We start from the raw sequence: 19,759 nt of genomic DNA, 5'->3' as shown, positions 1-19,759 counted from the left end.
AGGTCTCAAAAAGACCATATAAATGCAATCCATTATTATTATTATTCTTTGTGCTTGTTGTCGGTAAAGCGCTTTGGGTGCCTTGAGAAACGCTATATAAATGCAATCCATTATTATTATTATTATTCTTTGTGCTTGTTGTTGGTAAAGCGCGTTGGGTGCCTTGAAAAACGCTATATAAATGCAATCCATTATTATTATTATTATTATTATTGTTATTCTTTGTGCTTGTTGTCGGTTCGTCTGTCTGTCATGCCCCTGCTCTCTGTCTCCTCTTCCAGGTATTCAGGTTTCTCGTTTTCAGTTCTGGCTCTGTCCTGGTCGTTGTGTCCTTGGGCAAGACACTTCACCTACCACCTACTGGTGATGGCCAGAGGGGCCGATGGCGCGATATGGCAGCCTCGCTTCTGTCAGTCTGCCCCAGGGCAGCTGTGGCTACAACTGTAGCTTGCCTCCACCAGTGTGTGTGAATGTGAGAGTGAATGAATAGTGGAATTGTAAAGCGCTTTGAAGGTCTCAAAAAGACCATATAAATGCAATCCATTATTATTATTATTATTCTTTGTGCTTGTTGTCGGTTCATCTGTCTGTCATGCCCCTGCTCTCTGTCTCCTCTTGCAGGTATTCAGGTTTCTTGTTTTCAGTTCAGGCTCATGTTAGGTTTTAGTTCTCCCAGTTAAGGTTCTGTTAGCTCCACACCACTCATTTCCTGTTTTTGTTTGAATGTCATGTACTGTAAATAAAAGCTCACTCGCATCAAAGCCTGTGCCTGCATTTGGGACCTTCTCTTATAACTCCACACATCTGCTGCCACTGCCATGACAGAAACAGTGATTTACATAGATTTTTAAAAATTATTATTTTTAACTATAATGAACTAATACTGAAATTAAAACCCAGCATTGTGAAAACCTGTGCCCTTCTTTAAAAATCCTTTAGCTATTTGCTGAATTTCCAAGGAAAATGTCAACATGCAGATGAATTATACTTTTTCACATTGCTTAATATTCATTCAAAACACTGTGCTATTGAGAGAGAAAAAATCATTCAAGTGTAATGAACCACTGCTGCTTTTAAAGGACTAATATTACTTGAATGAAGAAAAGAAAAAAACTTGATCTGAGTTATAATTTCATAGGTTAGATAGATGTTAGGACAGCCAGAAGTACTAGACGCACCATACACCTGAACTAAATGTCACCATTACTCTTCGCCAAGTGCTCAGCGTGCCACAGTCAGTGTTAGTCGCTACAGTTTTGGTTAAAGAGCTGATTTCTGCAGAAAGCTGTTGACTTTGTTTGTTTCTACAGACCTCCAGTCGGCTGTCAGGTTTCGTCTTAGACAACACTTACTCTCACCCAGCTGCTGGTCTAAATGTGACTGTTCAGTTTCTCTATCCTGTCACTCATTCAGCTTACCTGCCTGCCCTCCTGTCGCCATCACAGAACCCTACAGATCACCTGCTCTGTAATCAGCTCACCTGGACAACTCATCCTTCCCCCACCACCTGCAAAACTGTAAGATTAAGTAATCTACACTCTGTTTCTCCATCTCCGGGGCTCTGGGTCATGGTCCCTTAATCTCCTCTTTTTTTCTTGCAGTGTACTGAGACTCCCGGTTGCATTTCCTGGTGCCCATGCCCTCCACCAAACCTTGAACTTTGAGTGCACTAATGTCTGGTGATGTTTCCGACCCATTCTAGCCTTAGTTTCTCATTGTGACCTTAGATCTTGAAAAATACCCAAGTTATAGTTCTCTGACCTTCTCTGACCTTGTTTCTCATTATTGTTGATAATTCTGTTCAGAGTTCATGATTCATAGTCTTGTTGTAATAAAGTTCTTGTGTTTTACGTCACCCCTTGTCTCCGTGTGTTTTCCGTTCTGAGACGGCCCATTTTGCGCGGCTTCAGCTGTGACAAATGTGCTGTTTTTGATTGCTGTGGCATCTCACTAGAGCATTCAAAGCATGGTTTCTCATAAACCCTTCAAACCAGCAGCACAGACACAGGCAGCACTTTGCACTGAGAGTGCAGTGCAAAAGTCTTAAGCCTCCCCTTGTTTATTTATATTTTTGCTTTCTTGGGATTTTTTAAAAAGTGGTCTTGAGCAATATTTCTCCAGGCTGCTCAACCTGTGGGTAAATGTGAAATCCTGACGTCCGGTCAGGATCTGCCAAAAACAAAACACAATTGCACAGTTACTCTTTGATGGAGGTTTTTGTATTTGTTTTGCCTTTTTTATGGAAAATGGAATACGAGTACAGGCAGCAGAGACTCTTAGCCAGAACTTTTTTGTTGCCACTGTTTCCCATTGTCATTTAAAATGTCATTTATTTTTCTTTGACATCAAATACAAAATTTGTCCATATGTCTACCCTATTCTACTCGGTGAAAATAGGAAGAAAAAACTCATTTAACAGGAAGAAGCCTCTAGCAGAACCAGGCTCTGGGAGGAGCGGTCATTTTCCATGACCAGCTGGATCTTTTGTTTTGTCCTCCTCCCCTCCACCCCAATCAATTGCAGGAGATGGATCTGCCTTCCTGTACCTGTGAGTACCTAGTGGAGTACCTGGGCATCATCCTATCCCAGGACAGTGATGGTCTATGTAGCTGTGGGTTGTCGAGCACCATCATGTTTACATCTAACCGTTCTGTGGGCACCATGACCTTGAGTTCTACTGAAAGTCTAAGGTGATCAAGGTGAACAGGAATGAAAACCGGACAGTGCTCTGTGGAGCTCACGCAGTGCATATCACAAACTCAGAGCTCTGCTCGTCTCACATACTGCAGCCTGTAATGTAGTAATCCATGAGATGGTGGACGTGTTTCCTGGCATTTCCTCAGTGGTACTTATTGGTACTTAGTGGACAAGAGCTTGAAAAAACTTAAATGTACATAATGAATTTATTTTGAGTGGAAACTTTGTAATTGTATGATGTAGGAAAAAGATAGACTCATCAGATTTTTCAAAAATTTATTTAAAACTGTATTTTGTCTTCATTAGTGCTTTATAACTGAAGTTACTAATACATTTACAGGTTTCAGATAAAAATATGGTATAATAATCATGCACATTTTTCTGTTTGTTTAGTAAGCTGTAGGATTTTTGTTTAGTTCGTTTGGAGCCCCTTTGGTGTAAGAGTTCATGCTAATAGGGAAATATAGCGTTTACAGTGGTAATTGACATCACACATCAGACTCTTTCAGATCCCCTCCAGTGGCAGCAGCCTGGTAAGTTTCTGTGGGTCAGACAAGCAGATGCATTAACACAAACCAAGATTTGGCACAAAAGTTGCTCAACCTGTGGTTAAATGTGAAATCCTAAGGTCTGGTTATTCATCTGCCTAAACAAAACACAATCACAAAGTTATTCTTTGATTTGTTTTGGTGCCGTTTTGACAATTTTTTTGTGTGTAGAATGGAAAGCAAGAACAGGCAGCAGAGACTCTTAGCCAGAAACCTTTTTGTGGGCTCATTGGTGCTTGCAGTTTGTTACGACTCAGGTCATAATTTCGTGTATTGTTTTCGCTCGTCCACACCTGATGGTGGAATTGTTCATTTTCTCTGCTGCTTCTTTTTTTTCTTCCAACCAGGCTGTTGTGTTCAGTAATGTACTGTGTGTGTTCAAGTTCCTGTGACTAGAATAACTTAGTAAACTAGGTTTTCCTCCACTCCAACCCAACCAATCATGGCAGATTGCTGCCGCTCCCTAAGCCTGCTGAAGGTTTCTTCCTGTTAAACTAGAGTTTTTCCTTCCCACTGTGGCCAAGTGTTGCTCATAGGAGGGTCGTTTGATTGTTGGGGGTTTCTCTGTATTATTGTAAAAACCTAGATTGTAATACCTTAATACATTTATATTATATATAATATACTAAGTGCCTTGAGGCATCTACTGTTATGATTTGGCTCTATATAAATAAAATTGGACTGAAATCAAATTAACCTGAATTTAAACTATTGAGAGTGCCAGATGTTAATAATAATTACTAATGCTTAAATGCAGAATGCCATAAATCTGCATTTAACTGTCTCATACCTGTAACTGAGGCTCAAGTGTGCATTTATTGTGTGTTCGTCTCAGGTCAGAGTGGTGCAGTGGTTAGCACTGTTGCCACATAGGGCTTTTGTTCTTGTAGAGGCAGATATGAGGCACATAATGCTTTCGGTGATCAATGAGACCACTCAAAGGACTAACAATCAAAGCAAATTCATTATTAATAATGAAATTATATAGAATAAATTACACTGTATCTAACGTGGCACCTTTTTAAAAGGTCAGTTTGGGTGCCAGTACATGAGAGTATAATATTGTCATTAGTGGTTCTCCACAACCTACAACATGAACGGGTACAACAGGAGTACCTTAGAAGGCATCGCCCCTTTTACAAGCCCATAAAGGTACAATAAAGTACTTTGGGGAGAATATATCTGTATTATTATTTTTTTTTTTTTTTGCTCTATACTGTGTGTAGTGTAAAAAGTACTGTTTCTTCAAATACAAAATCTAAAAAATGTTTGATCTAAAATATTTGAAATATAGCAACTGCAGTAATGCAAAACCTCCAATCTGAGATGCTGCAACCTGGATGTAGTTCAGTGAGTTAACCCAAACTTTGTTCTAGCATTGCCCACTTCAGATGTCCACACTATCCAAACCCACACTAGATCAAGTCCCAGTTGAATCGATGTGAAATAACGACCAGCCAGACATCTGTAGACTCTTGTTTTTTTTTTCTATCTTGTGTGATAAAAGGCTTGTGTTAAAATGTAACCTCTGAAACCTGCTGTCACTCTTACCTTCCTCGTTTCTCTTAAACCTTTGGTAGCACCTAAACAGCACGATGATAATCGCCGCCTCCAACAACTGAAACACCAAGTAGACTGTCGGGAACAGATACAGAGGACCCACCACATCTTCAGGGAAAGCTACCTTCAATATGGTTGTGCACAGCGGGACATTCTGACAGCCCGTTTCCATGGAAACGGTCCTCCGCTCCCTGAAGGCATGGAAGGATATATATATATATATATATATATATATATATATATATATGTATACCTTAAAATATCCATTGATGACTGAATTAAACAAATTAACCTACCTGTGGATGAGTCTGAAGATGGAAGAGAAGACGTATCCAAAGCAGTAGCCTATCAAAGGCATGAAACCAGCGATGGCGAAGAGCGAAGGAGACATCATAGTCAGGATGATATGTCCGCTTCCAACACCGATTAAGATCAAGGTCCCCACAAGAAACATCAGCATTATAATCATGCCTACCTAAGAACAACAAGACAGGACATAAATCAGTGTTTGACTTCTCTTCTGGTTCTGTGTTGCTCAAAAAAATCTGAGTATAGCATCAATTAAATTACACTTCTGGGATATTGATCTGGTCAGTTAAGTAGAGAGGGGGTTGTTAATCAGTTCCAGTGGCTTGGATGTTGATGACATCAACAACAGGTGAGCCAGAGATGCAAAAACCAGACAATGTTCAAAACCGGAATAGTTTCAAAGGTGGAGGCCGTTGAGATTTTGCCCTCCTCATCATGTCTGATTGATTTAAATTTCATTCAACTCAACTTAACTCAGTTCAGTTCAATTTTATTTATAGCTCCAAATCACAACAGCAGTTGCCTCAAGACACTTTATATTATAAGGTAAAACCCTACAATAAGCGAAAACCCCAACAATGATATGACCCCCTACGACCAATCGCTTTGGTGATAGATGAAGTAAAAACGCCCTTTTAAAAGGAAGAAACCTCCGGCAAAACCAGGCTCAGAGAGGGACGGCCATCTGCTGCGACCAGTTGTGTGTGAGAGGAGGAAAACAGGACAAAGACACACTGTGGAAGAGAGCCAGAGATGAATAATTAAATGCAGACTGGTGTATAAACACATAATGAGTTTAAAAGGTGAGTGAGGAAGAAACACTCATTGCATCAGGGGAAGCCTCAGCAGCTAAGACCTATTGAAGCATAACTAAGGGAGGATTCAGGGTCACCTGATCCAGCCCTAACTATATGCTTGAGCAAAAAGGAAAGTTTTAAGTCTAATCTTAAAAGTAGGGATAGTGTCTATCTCCTGAATCCAAACTGGATGCTCGTTCCACAGAAGAGGGGCCTGAAAACTGCAGGCTCTGTCTCCCATTTTACTTTTAAATACCTTAGGGACCACAAATAAGCCTGCAGTCTGAGAGTGAAGGGTTCTATTAAGGTGATAGAGGTGATATTAAGGTGATCTTGTTAGACACCATAACAGCTGAGAAGATCATTGAAACCACTCCTCCCGCCATCATGGACACTTATTGCACCCACTGCACCTGTAAAGCCACCAGCATTGTGGAGGACCTCACACACCCCTCACATACACTCTTCATCCTGCTGCCTTCTGGCAAGAGGTACCGGAGCATTCAAGCCCTCACTGCCAGACTGCAAAACAGTAACTTCCCCCAAGCTGTCAGACTCCTGAACACTCAGTGACTGGACTGACACACACACATGCACACCTTCATACACCACGTTACTTTTTGCACAATACTCAGTCTTTTTCACATTTTTTTTGCACTGTTGTGTCTGTATCGTTCTGTTCTGCCAGGTGTTGTTGGGTGTCATCTGTCCAGTGAAAATGAATGCTATGTCTTTAATGTTATTGTCTGTATAATGTAAACACAATTGGTTGTAGCACAGAACCCTGTACTGAGGTCCAGCAGGACAAGCACAGAGGTGAGTCCACTGTCAGAGGCCATAAGAAGGTCATTTGTTACCTTCATTAATGGCTTTTCAGTACTGTAATGAGCTCTGAAACCTGACTGAAACTCTTCAAATAAACAATTTTTTCTGCAGATTAGAAAATAGCTGTTTTACAACTACTCTTTCATGAAGTTCTGAGAGAAAAGGAAGGTTTGACATTGGCCTATAACTTGATAAGGCAGCTGAGTCAAGTGTTGGCTTCTTAAGTAACGGTTTAACTACTGCAGGTTTGGAGGCCTGTGGTATGCAACCAGTTAATAGGCCCTGTCAAGGAGAGCTGGGCAGGGCCTTAGAGGGTCCTTAACCCATCAACAGGATAGGTAACTCCTTTGTGCAAGAAGGAACAGGATGAGCACTGTCAGAGCCCTAAAAAATTCTGTGAATGTCTCTTTCATAAGGGTGGTCTGAGGGCCAGTTGTCCTCTAGTGGACCTTGTACTCATTCCCTGACACTGGAGAATCCATGCCAAACATGCTGCCTGTAATATTGTTTAGTACGGTGGTGGGTCAGTGATGGTCTGCAGAAGCATATCAAAGTGACGCACAGACCTCTACAGGCTAGGCAACGGCTCTCTGACTGCCATTAGGTATCATTAGGAATTATTTGAGTTTAGAGAAAGATGTTTAGACTTGTTTGAAGACAAAGTTATTCAGTTTCTCTGTGTCAAGTTAAGAAAAAAATCAGCAAATTCTAGAATTTGTAAGATGATGTAATCTACAGGTTTTGCATTTTGTTTGGGTTTTTTTTTGTTAAACAAATATTTAAAATATGAGTCATTGAAGTCTTTATTTGCCATTCCTGTACCAACTGACTAATCAATACTGTTAATCAGTTTTAGTGATCTGTCTGACCTTCATTCTCTTGTCAGTATGCACAAACCTTTGTGAACCTCTTCGAGTACTGCGGCCTGTAGGTCTTGATGCCGATGCCGACGCTGCACGGGACAAGGATCAATACCAACGATAACATAATTTCACCATAAGGGACAGCGTTCCGCACGCTGGGGAAACCCTGGCAGTAGATGAAGAGCAGGAGAGGCATCATACCCAGAGCCAACATTGTAGAGCAGGAAGTCATCACGATGCTGGAGAAGACAAGGGTGAGACCCTATTTACCCTTCTCATAACTGCACAACACTAAAAGTGTCCCTGTCAGCATGATGTTCAGAAAATTTACTAGAGATATTCCTGCTTCCAGGAATATTCCACTGACCTGCTGGACATCAGGTAGAGATATGTCAAAATCTAACTGAACTGTCTGAATTGTGCTTGTCTTGGTGTTATATTCAAAAACTGCACAGGCATTTATATTGTGAGAAAGTTCGCAAACACAATCGAGTGGTATAACTGTTGTGAAGTTTTCTGCCTGAGCATTAATCACTTCAAATGACATTTTAAGCTTTTTTTTTGTCATTATAAATGTATTACAACTACATAACTTCCCATGTGTACCTGAGGTTCATGTCCCCATGTATAGCCAGAGCCATGGAGTTGGAGAAAATTCCTCCAGGACAGCAGCCACATACCAGAACAACCACACCTGTTATATCACTCAACTGGAACCCCTGTAACACAAAATCCCAATAACCTCTTGCAGGATGCTGTAAATACCAGTAACAATGTCTAATAGTCTAAAACACAATGTCTGGTGTCAATTATATACTGGTACATCAACACAAATTCAATTATACTGGGCAACTTTTGTCATGTGCCTTGGGAGTGTCTGGGAGGTGTTCCTGTTTGTTAGAGGAGTTCCAGATTTCCGTCCTCTGGGGTGGAGTTTCCAGCACCTCACCTGCTCCTCGTTTCAACGGCAATCAGCAGTAGGGTTCTTAAACCAGCGCCGCCTACCACTCTCCACCAGTTTGTCCAGCTACTGTTGTGGTAACTTTGCCTCCTTGTGATCAAGTTCATGCTCGTCTGTCCCAGGTTTAACGTTGCCTTACTGTTCTCAGTTCTATCAGATTCATCTCCTGCCGTGTGACTCTTCAGCGCTTGTCCTGTTCGATTCTACTACATCAGTCAGTCTACAAACCATAGGGTTCACACTCACCACGCTCCTTGCCCTGCCTTCCTGCCTGTCATGGCTCGCTTGGATTTTCCTCCCTCTGGACCTCCTGGAAACCATACCGTCTCCTCTCATGTGCCCACCTGCCATGAATCTGCCTGATTGCCAGTTTGCCTGAGCTGAGTTGAGTAACGGTGTGTTCACACCGAACGCGATAGGCGCGAGCGAAAACGCCCCAAACGCCCCTAATTTGACGCGTGCATATTCGCACCTCAACGCGTGTCCAAGAAAAATCCATCGCGCGGCAAAATTGCATATTTTGACGCGCATGAACTGGAAATGTGGGAGGAATGTGGGAGGAAGTTTTATTATGCTGTGCTTTTTCTCCGTCTGCGCGCCACTTTCGTGCGCCTTTTTCCCTCGCGGTGCAGGTGTGTATCTCCGAATGAGGGTCATAGTTATGAGTGTTTTTGTGCTGTTTTTTCTATTGGACGTGATGGTTATCAAAACCAAACATGATAAGTTTGGCAAGCGCAGGAGACACGACACAGAGGAGATTTGTCAATCAGGCTGCAGAATGCAATGCGCATTGTTGAAAGCTGTACGGTGCAATAACAAAAATCAGCGAAATGTGACGGGTGAACAGCAGGACCACTGTATACTGTTGTATTAATAAACAAAATATATTCCTATATGACAACACGCATAAATTAACTGCCTACATTAATTCACTGTAAACCTTGTCCTTCTGACTGACACTCCCCTGCTGCCTCTCCGGGCTGTCCCTGGTCCTCGGGGGGGGGGGGGGGGGGAGTTCTCCACAGTCCGCACCATATTGCCGCTAGTCTCCCGCGGGGTGAGGAAGGGGTCCAGAAACCCCATGACCGCGAAGAACTTCCATCTCTTCCCCGATCCTGCTGCAGACCCACTCCTCTTCTCCTTCTCTGTCCTCTTCTCCTTATTATATGTGTCCCTGAGGCTCTTCCACTTTCTCCTGCAGATGTCCTCTGAATAAACACATTATATTGTTGGCGGAAAGGTATTTGTACATCAGTGGGAAAATAGCGGGACAGTACGCGTCAGTACCTAGGTCAGAGCCACGTCACCAGCCTCCTGATTGGTTGTCGCGGCGCGATTTGACGCCGGAGTTCAGATTTTCCAACTCGAGCGGTTGGCGCGATACGCGTGTGCACAAAATGCAACACACAATCTGACACACGTGGTTTTCTTCGCGAGTCAAACGCACCCCACGCGCTACACTGACGCGCGTTTCAGGCGTTTTGGCGTTTTCGCGACGCAAATCTGCTTCCGAATTTTCGCCGGACACGCAATCGCGTGTCATCGCGCTCTTTCCATTGACTTTACATGTAAACCTGACGCTCTGGCCGCCTCTATCGCGTTCGGTGTGAACGCACCGTAACACTTGTCAGTACAGCTCCGTTAACCTCTGTTTTCCATGTGAAGTTCTAGTCTGTTCTAACTACGTTTCCTTGTATATAAATCCCTGGACCCATCCCTGTTTCCTGATCTGTTCCCCTGAGTCTGGCAGTGAGGTGTGGAGTGAATGTGAGCCTGAGTGCTGAAGAGGATTGTGAAACTGGAGAGTCAGGGGCGGACTTGCGGCCTGTGTTTTTTGGACCCGTTTCCCTTCCATCCCTGGATCCCTAGAAATCTCAGTCCCATGCACTGTAAATAGTTTCACTTGGTGTGATTGTTAATAAACTTGTGACTTTTATTCTAAATTCATCTGGTCTGCACCTGAGTCTGTTCCACTCTTCTGACAGTTGAATTTAAAATCATTTTCCTCACATAAAAAATCTGTTTTTGGTTCTTCTTTTTGGTTAACACAGTGTAATTTTCACATTTTTTATTATGAATCCCTGTAAAAAGATTTTTGTGGGGAACACAAATCATAAATCACTGTCTGTATTTGTAACTTTGTAACTTTGCAAAGACAAATGTGTATTATTTATACTGCATGTTAGTAATCTTATTTAACTTTACATAAATACCAACCTTAACTAAGCAAAAGGCTGTAAGAGGCATGATCCCATACTGGGCAATAGCTGCAATAGCCAACCCCTTAGGTTTCATGATGTAATTCTGTAAACAGAAGAAGTTAGCAAAATTGATCATAAATTTACCAAAAATATATCATGCCACTGTGTTTATATTAATATGAACACGGCGGCATGTCTTCCCCTTCTCTCTCTGCCCCCACTTTCCTGTCCTTTCTTCACTGAGTCTATCCAATAAAGCAGAAAAAGGCCAAATGAAATATATATTTAAAAAAAACTAAGATTACTATAAAAAAAAGTGCATTTTAATTGAAAAAGGTAAACTTTCATATATTCTGTATTTATTACAATAGGTAATGTTCAGAAATCCAGTATCTCAAAATATTTCTATATTTTATTCCAGTTTGAGTAAATTACTCAAATTATTAAATTCTTTGTTCCATCCATCCATCCATCCATCCATCCAACCATCCACTTATTTTCTGCTGCTTATCCAGGTTCAGGTCATGGGGCAGCAGTCGGAGCAAAGAAGCATAGTCTTGCCTCACCCTGGCCACCTTTTCCGGCTCATTTGGGGGACACTGAGCCATTACAAAGGCAGCTGAGAGATATAATCTCTCCACTGAGTCCTGGGTCTTCTACAGACCCTCATCCCAAAACGGACATGCCCAAAATACCTCACCTAGAAAGTAACCATGAGGCATCCTTGTCAGATACCCAAAACATCACAACTAGCTCCTTTCGATGTGTGGGAGCAGCGCTGCTACTTCAAGTCCCTTTTGATTGGCTGAGCGCCTTATCCTGTCGCTAAAGGAAAACTCAGTCACCCATTTCTATCCTTGACCTCATTCTTTTTGAGTCATTACCCATAGCTTGTGACCATGGGTGAGGGTTAAACAAAGATTAACTAGTAAATTGACAGCTTCACTTTTATGCTTAGCACAGAATGTGCCAACCTGAAGAGAGAGGTATCCGTGAGGCCAATTTAGACTACAAGAGAAAGACCGAAGAACACCTAGACAGCAACAAAGGCAAACAGGTGTGGATGGTATTCAGCACCTTACCAATTAAAGGAATAACTTCGGAGCTGTGAGAGGATTGCCTCCAGGGTACGACCCCAGTAACCCTGTCCCGGGTAGGGTAGAATGGCCCCCTGTATCAAGTATAAGGGTATACTTGATACAGGGTTTGTCTGAACAAAAACAGAATCAAATCGACTTTATCAATTGTAAACGATATAACTTTAAGGTTTTTACTTTACAATATAAAGTGCCCTGAGGCAACAGTTGTTGTGATTTGGCACTATAAAATAAAATTGAACTGAAAATCCAAATTCAGCTAAATACCAGGAGATTTTAGAGGACTTTGAGCTTCAATCTGTTGACAATCTTTATGGAGATGTAGAGTTCTTTTTCTAACAGGACTTATTACCTGCACACAGAAATAAAATTGATAATTTTTATGATGACCATTTTATTAGGCTACTTTGCTTGGCTGGTCATCCAACTCTCTTGGGTGAATCCTACATAGAATCTATGGGGTGTTGTCAAGAGGAGGAGGAAAAAAACCAAAGCAAAATTACAGGTGAGCTGAGGTCCATTATCAAATCATCATAGCACCTCAGGAGTGCCACGATGCACTAATTAATGGAAGACCCAAGCAGAGTGTATAAATCACGAACTGTTCCAGAAGTTGCAAATAATTTGCTGACTGCTCTTAGGTAATGGTATAGTATTTTGAGACACTGGATTTGTGATTAGTATCCCTCCCTTTGGAGGTTTTCTAGGCATGCCCACCTGGAAATCACTGGAGAAATTATCTACAACAGGTAAAATAAGCATTTCTAAGTAAATATATTTCTAAAGGTGCTACTGACATGAAATTCTCATCAGATGCTAACAACCCATCCGATCCACACATGCAAAGAAATCCAACCATAGATGTCCATTAATTAAGTTATGTATAGTAATGAGAAATGACACAGGGAAAAAGTATCAAACGCGCTCACTGAAATGCATTTAATATTTCGTACAGAAGTCTTTGTTGGTGATGACAGCTTCTACGTGCATTCTGTATGGAGAAACTAGTCGTGTGGATTGGTCAGGTGTGATTTTGGCCATTCTTCCACACAAATGGTCTTCAGATCCTGAAGGTTCAGTGGGCCCCTTCTATGAACTCTGAGCTTCAGCTCTTACCACAGATTTTCAGTTGGATTCAAACCAGGTGACTTGTTGGGCCATTCTAGCAGCTTTATTTTCTTTCTCTGAAACCAACTGAGTTTCAGGGAAAGAAACTCAGTTTCCTTGGATCTGTGTTTAGGATCACTGTCTTGCTGAAACGTCCACCCTTCATCATTCAACATCCTGGTAGATGGCAGCAGATTGTTATCAAGAATGTCTCGGTGCATTTTTCCATTCATCTTCAATTATATGAAGGTTGCTAGTACTGTATTCTGAAAAACAGTCCCACTCCATGATGTTCCCACCTTCAAACTTCACTGTCGGTATGCTGATTTTGGGGTAATGTGCAGTGCCTTTTGACCTTCAAACATGGTTTTGGTCTCACCTGACCAGATTACGTTCCCCCAATATTTCACATACATGTCTAAATGCAGTTTAGCAAACTTTAAACACGCTTTAACATGCTTTCTCTTCAGTAATGGAGTCTTGCGTGCTGAGGTATGTATGGTGTGCATACAAACCATGGCAGTTGAGTGTTTTACTTCTTTTCTTTGAAACAATTGTGCCTGCTGATTCCAGGTCCTTCTGTTGCTCTCCACAAGTGGACCTTGGCTGTTGGTCTTGAACTCTTCTGATATTTCTTCTCACTGGTCTGTCTGGTAGCACCTGGTCATGTGCGGTTTATGGTGAAATGATGTTCTTTCCACTTCCAGATTATGGCCCAACAGTGCTACACTGGAACCTTTAGTAGTTTAAACATTCTTCTGTAACTAATGCCATCACTATGATTTGCAACAATAAGGCTGCGAAGGTCTTGAGAAATCTTGTTGGTTTTACCCTTCATCTGATGTTTCTTGTGTGGTAATGAGACACCTTTTTAGAGGCTATCAGTTGGGACTAAACCAACTGAAATAAATTTGCATTAAGCAGCAGGATTGCTTTCTATTTACTGATTTCAGTTGGCTACTTTTTTCCCTGCGTCATTTCTCATGAATGGATCAAATGGTTTTCTACCAACATCTGGTGAGAATTTCACATCAACCATATTTACTTAGAAAAAATGGTGATGTTCATTACGTATTTTATCCATTATATTTCAACATGGCCAGCAATTCCTTGCAGGAACTGGAATGTGTTGTCAGGGATACAGACATTTGCAAAATCCTGCTTACGTGTAATTTTTTCAGGCTTTGTCACAATACTTTTTTTTGCATATACACAAATCACATATACATTCGCATTCACTGCTGATCTTGGTCACCTTGATCTTAGACATCTCCATGGTGCATCCAAGTGAAACCATGGTGATGATGATTATGATTGTAAACATTACTGTAATGACATTGCCAATCACTGGGTCCACAGCAGGATGATAAACCCAGGTGGTGTTTGCAGCCGTCATGTTGCGCCACAAATCTTGATGAGAGGTCAGGTTTGCTGTGTTTTTCATGGTGCCTTCAAATCAGAAGAAACACGAGGTCCTGAGCTGTGAGTGAAAAACCAAAGATGGACATGAAAAAGGTCAGAGAGCAGAGTAAGAGTTAAGCAGAATACCAGCATCTTTGATTGTTTACATTCTGTGTTCAGATTAACTTTTATCCTTAAACTTAGTGAAGAAAACTTCTGTAGCAGGAAGTTCACACTCTGTCTTATTGAGGTATGCTTATGATATAGAATCTGAGCTGTGGTAAGATCATTTTCAGATACAATTTGTTGAATTGTATTTAAGTAATAGAACCTAAAGAAGCCAACAAATTGCTGAAATAAATGTAGAAAATTCATGTATATGTACTTTATATTTGTTGTGCTTGGCTTAATGTTCTGTCAAAGCTGTTATATGTTACAGCACTGTAGTAAAGAATATTCAATACAGAGAATGATTTTACTTTAATTTGTCCAATAATAAAAGAAATAAAGCTGTTTGAAAATCTCTGTGCGCTCTCTGTAAGAGTGTCACACCTGAATGCCCTCTAAGAACTTGTGCTCAAATTGATCGAGTTTAAAGTTTAACAGCTGACACTTTGGGAATGAAACAGCAACTGTAACAGTACACTCTGGACTACTTAAAACATATCCCTGGTTTCCGAAGCATTGGTCTTCTACCTTTTCGTCGGGACCTGTGTTGACTGAGGCAGAAAGCCCGTGTTAATAAAAAAGGTTGATAACTGGAGGTTTTAAGGAAAGCACTTTATAATACGGCTCGCAACTAAGGGGGAAATTCCTGCAATTAAATGGAATTTCAAAGTGTTACATTTAAAATTATAATGTAATTGCACTTAAATACTTAAACGTAGGCAGACCAGAATAAAGGGTTATGGTTTTACAGGAACAAGGAAATAATAATACTGTAAGTAAACTTAAGTCGTGGATAAGTAATTTGAAGTATTCTCTAATTTCATGGCAATTTTGCAGAAAAACAAACAATATTTTCCTATCTTACTCTAAAAAATATGTTGTATTTTCCAGGGTGTTGGTCATATTATGAAATGCATTAATTTGACCTTTTACATCATTTGTTTTAAACATCTGTATTTAATATTCATTACACTGATGTGCATGTGATAAGGACTGCTTTCCCTTACCAACATTTAAGAAAAACCTAATACCAACAAAATTTGCAGGCTCATGACCTTATAATGATGGAGCCAAGTCTAATTTAATTTGCTTGTTTGTTTTTTACAATCACTGTTCATAAAGGAGGGTCTCCTTTCATGTAAGAAACCAGCAATGTTACTCTGCTCCATTATACAGCCCACATCTCGGAAATTATGACGCATTTACAAGTTGAAACAACAACAGTAAGATGGGGGGATTTTCCACAAAATTAACAAGACATTGTGCAATACTTAAAATTACTTACAGTTTAATTTGTCTCCTTTCCTTAGACTACCCAGAATTTAGACACCACATAAAATTAATTGCACTACAAGAATTTTGCCAGCTTTGAAAATCATAGTTACATGTGCTGCAAACTGTCAAAATTTGAAATACCTCCAAGTTCCTTTGCAACTTTTTCGAGACATAAGTGGTGCTGTAAACTCAGATTTCGCTTCCTAATGTGAAGACATGATAGATTATGATAAGGTTGGCTGTGTGAAAATGTTCAAGAAAAGAAGTCAAGATGATCATGCGGAACAAGCTGATATTTCAGTAAAAGTAATTTTAGGAATGGCGCTGAGTTAATTTAAGCTAGAAACAGAACATGTCCTGCAGGAATTTAATTCAAGTGATTTAAAAGTTAACTTTCTTTACCATTTCTAACTGATCGCTAACATACATACATACTGTGCACATACATTGAATCTTTTCTTGACTTTTAACACTTGGGTACAACATGTTTAACATTTTTAACTAATGCTTAACTAAACAATGCATATTCCTCACTGGAAGCTACTTAAATCTGGTTAATCTGTGCATTACTGAGAAAAAACACGCAGCATTTAATTGTTTCAAACTTCACACTCCTTTGTCCACATGCTGTGTGCACACAAATTGCTTTCACAAGATTGCACATTTGTGTTTTCTACTCTGCTGCATGAAAAAAAAAAAACTACAGCCCACCAATGCTTCATAAAAGAGTCAAGACTGACTTCTGGAGTTTGCTGCAGGTGAGAATTGCACACCTAAACCTAATAGTCATTCTGCAGAAAGCCAAAAAAAAGAAAAAATGAGAAACATCCTCAAGATTATTTTCAAGAAATAAACAGTTGACAGATATGTTTACAGGTGCATTCAATGCTTGGTTTACCTTTTAGATCAGATTCTTCCTATGCTCTGCTCTCGTCGCTTTGTCATATAATGAACTCCTTTTGTGTTGACGCTTGTTTTATATGATTCAAATGACACACGGAGGCCTTTGGTTGTCCAGAGGCGCCATCTAGTGCACAGCTGACTTCAGCACCTGCAGAGGAGACCATCCTCCTCCAAATAAAACTAAAATAAAATAGAATATTATATTACAATAGCACTACAAGACACTTTATTTTAGTTTTCAAATAATGCATCATAAACTTGGAAATAATTTATTCATCTCAGAACATTTATGGTGTTCCGACCACAAGTAATCTACATATTGTGTTTGGTATCTGTACAGCTGGAGTGGTTTGTGTGTGTGCTGTGCTTGGATATTATCGTGGAAATCACGATCTATTGAAAGCTCCCGCGGCTTGCCTGTCATTGATTGTGTTCGAATCCTTGTGTTTACCCCAAAACCTCCTATTCTTGTCTATTCTTTTTTTAAAATTTTGTCTTTTTCAATAACAAATCGGGCAATTGAAGGTTTTTCTGTAACTTTCGACTACAGACAGAGATAAATTAAATGTATTATTCAAGGAGTAAATCAGGCCTTCAAGTCCCATTTTTGTCACCACTATTTACTGTGTTTTTATTAATAAATTGTGACATCCTCTGCAAAATGTTATATATACATATATATCAGCTTTTTTTGTTTTTTATTTATAAAAAAAATTGTGACAAATGCCCAGGAGGCAGATGCCTGAACCACCTCAACTGACTCCTTTTGATGTAGAGGAGCAGCTGCTCTACACTGAGCCCCTCCTTGATGGCCGAACTTCTCACCCTATCTCAAGAAGTTTATTCTGTTCATCTGGACGTAGCGTTTTCAGTGGGAGAAACGTTTCGTCACTCATCCAAGTGACCTACTGGCCTGCAGGTGTAAATAGACTGTGGTGAAGATGAGAGTCAAACCTTAAATACTGATCCGTATGCGTAGGTTTACGGTACACATCAGCTTTTAGATGTCCCCCATTACTGATGGAAATCTCACAGTCTAAGAAGGCTAACCTGCCACTCTTCATATACTCCCTGGTGAATTTAATGTGTCGGTCCACAGAGTTAATGTGATCCGTAAATTGTGGTACGTTCTGAGATTTGATTTTCACCCAGCTGTCATCCACATACCTGAACCAATGACTTTGTACAAATTGGCCACGATGGGTGAAACTAGGGAACCCATGGCACACCCATGTTTCTGCCTGTAGTACTGACCCTTGTATGTGAAATAGGTGGAATTAAGACACAGTTCCAAAAGCAAACACACTTGGTCGGTGCTGAGAGTGGTCCTGTTGCTGAGATTGGGGCCATCTGGATTCATCCAAATGGACTACCTCCAACGCTTCTGTGACTGGGGATGCAAGTGAAGGGATGCAAGTGAAGGGAGATGTAACATCGTACAAAACCATGGTTTCATCTGCCTCCATAATGACATCTCTCACCACCATGAGGAAAAATCCTGTATGAGTGGGTCTTTCTGTTGCCCCATTCTTGTTTGCTCCTGGTGTAGTTCATCCATATTAGCAGGGCTGTCTGTAATGCATCTAATTTAGCTTGCTTTTCAGTATCATAGAGCTGCTGAACTTTACGTGAAATAGTCTTTCGGTTGAAGTGTTTCAGTGGTATGCAAACTCCTTTTTGCACAGTTTGCACAAAACCACACTTTTATCAAGGCTTCTATTGGGTGGTCTTTTGGAATTAAATTTGCCTCCGATCAGTCCTAGCAACGCGCTTTGTTCTGATTCTGACTGTGTCCAAATTCAGGGGCAGCATGCTTCGAAGGCCGCATTTGTAGGCAATTACGTCACAGCGACGCGACGAAGGCTGTCCAAATTCAAAGATTCCTCCAAATGCGACGACAAATGAGTCCTCCTTACTCTTCACTAGTCGGGATAGTTACAAAGCTTTCTTCGTTATGAATGACGAATACATGTTTTTATAATATTTATTTGAAGATAATATAACACAAACTCTTGTAGAGGATATAAAGTCAGAGAGATACATGCTTTGAAATGACAAGGAGCAGGAGCATCTAGTACACGTAAAGCTGCTGCAAAAAAACGACACAGCGCAGCGGCCGGCACAACAAATTTTGGATCCTTCACTCTGAGTTAGGGGTGAGCATGTCCGTTGTGAAAGGGCCTTTATGCTGCGCAGTGTGACTCACAGCAATAGTCCCTGGTCAGCCCTGACTTTGTGTTAAAGTAATACTACTAAAGTAATAATGGTATTTATGGTACAGCACAACTTTATCCTTTCAACAGCTACCGAAAGTTAAGGGACCTAGCTTGTATGAGCCTTATGCGATATTCATATAGAGATCCTCCAACTTCAAACTGTATTACCCTTCCAGGACCTGAAGCTCAGTAAAGCACTCCACCGACAGCCAAACCTATCCGTTCTCTGATTGGATTGTTAAATTTGTGACTGACATGACATTGACCAATCAGCTAAAAGGAAGAAAAACTGGGTCAAAATTCATAGTGGTATGTCGAGAGTCACACACAGCCCGGGAAGTTGAAGGCAGAGTTTTACACATAGTTTCTTTTGCTTTGTATCTTTAAGCAGACCTTAACAAAAAAAAATTGTAACATGTGTAAATATTTTTTACAAACACAAATCCTTTTTACACACACACAAATTCTCATCTATAAATGCACAATCATAAAATTTTCAGATATTTTGGTTTACGATGTTACAAAACTCAGTTCACAATTATGCATTTGATTTACATGTACAAGATATTTATGGCCACAATTTGAGCACATATGACAACCACATCCTCGCTGCTGGCATGGTCACATGTTGTGTGCACACAAATTGCACGCCTGTTTCTGTTGAAGCGAACAAAAACACATATGAAAATACAAACACAGCACAGCAAAGCTTCATACAAGTTTCAAGACTGACGTCTGGACTGTGTTGAAGGTGAGAATTGCACACCTAAACCTAGAAGTCAGTCTGCAGAAAGCAGAAAAAAAAGAAGAAATGACCAAAATTCTCCAGAT

At 40.6% G+C, this 19,759-nt stretch overlaps 1 protein-coding gene and 1 long non-coding RNA gene across 5 annotated transcripts; one reads left to right on the top strand and one right to left on the bottom strand.

The window, feature by feature from the left end:
• The first annotated feature begins 533 nt into the window (after nt 1-533).
• LOC109194716 (uncharacterized) lies at nt 534-1,855 on the top strand. Its single transcript, XR_002056475.2, has 2 exons — nt 534-1,517; nt 1,602-1,855. It is a non-coding gene; the product is annotated as an uncharacterized LOC109194716 (long non-coding RNA).
• Nucleotides 1,856-2,956: 1,101 nt separating this feature from the next.
• LOC100707894 (sodium/bile acid cotransporter) lies at nt 2,957-16,834 on the bottom strand. Of its 4 annotated transcripts, XM_025899133.1 has the most exons (9): nt 16,708-16,743; nt 15,951-16,012; nt 14,221-14,445; nt 10,778-10,864; nt 8,206-8,318; nt 7,634-7,838; nt 5,102-5,280; nt 4,797-4,996; nt 2,957-3,238 (listed from the first exon to the last, which is right to left on the bottom strand). In XM_025899133.1, exons 3-9 carry the CDS (start codon nt 14,407-14,409, stop codon nt 3,186-3,188), a joined length of 1,026 nt encoding a protein of 341 aa, XP_025754918.1. In that variant the 5' UTR covers nt 14,410-14,445; nt 15,951-16,012; nt 16,708-16,743; the 3' UTR covers nt 2,957-3,185. The 4 variants fall into 4 exon arrangements, with proteins under 4 accessions (XP_025754918.1, XP_005475105.1, XP_005475107.1 ...); XM_005475048.3 differs by lacking the exon at nt 15,951-16,012 and having other exon boundaries at nt 16,708-16,834; XM_005475050.3 differs by lacking the exons at nt 10,778-10,864; nt 15,951-16,012 and having other exon boundaries at nt 16,708-16,834.
• Between the last annotated feature and the right edge of the window lie 2,925 nt (nt 16,835-19,759).

This window comes from Oreochromis niloticus, linkage group LG15 (assembly GCF_001858045.2).
Source record: "Oreochromis niloticus isolate F11D_XX linkage group LG15, O_niloticus_UMD_NMBU, whole genome shotgun sequence".
Lineage (NCBI taxonomy): Eukaryota > Metazoa > Chordata > Actinopteri > Cichliformes > Cichlidae > Oreochromis > Oreochromis niloticus.
Note: the sequence above shows the minus strand (reverse complement) of the source record. Positions and strands in the feature narration are given on the sequence as shown.

What these genes read in the sequence shown, in the direction of transcription:
- LOC100707894 (XM_005475052.4), bottom strand. Translation starts at nt 9,217, where the DNA reads ATGACCCTCATTCGGAGATACACACCTGCACCGCGAGGGAAAAAGGCG. An exon ending in ATCTTCAGACTCATCCACAG is followed by an intron (nt 4,997 to 5,101) that starts GTAGGTTAATTT and finishes CCATGCCTTCAG; the next exon opens with GGAGCGGAGGACCGTTTCCA. An exon ending in GTTTAAGAGAAACGAGGAAG is followed by an intron (nt 3,239 to 4,796) that starts GTAAGAGTGACA and finishes TCTGACCCACAG; the next exon opens with AAACTTACCAGGCTGCTGCC.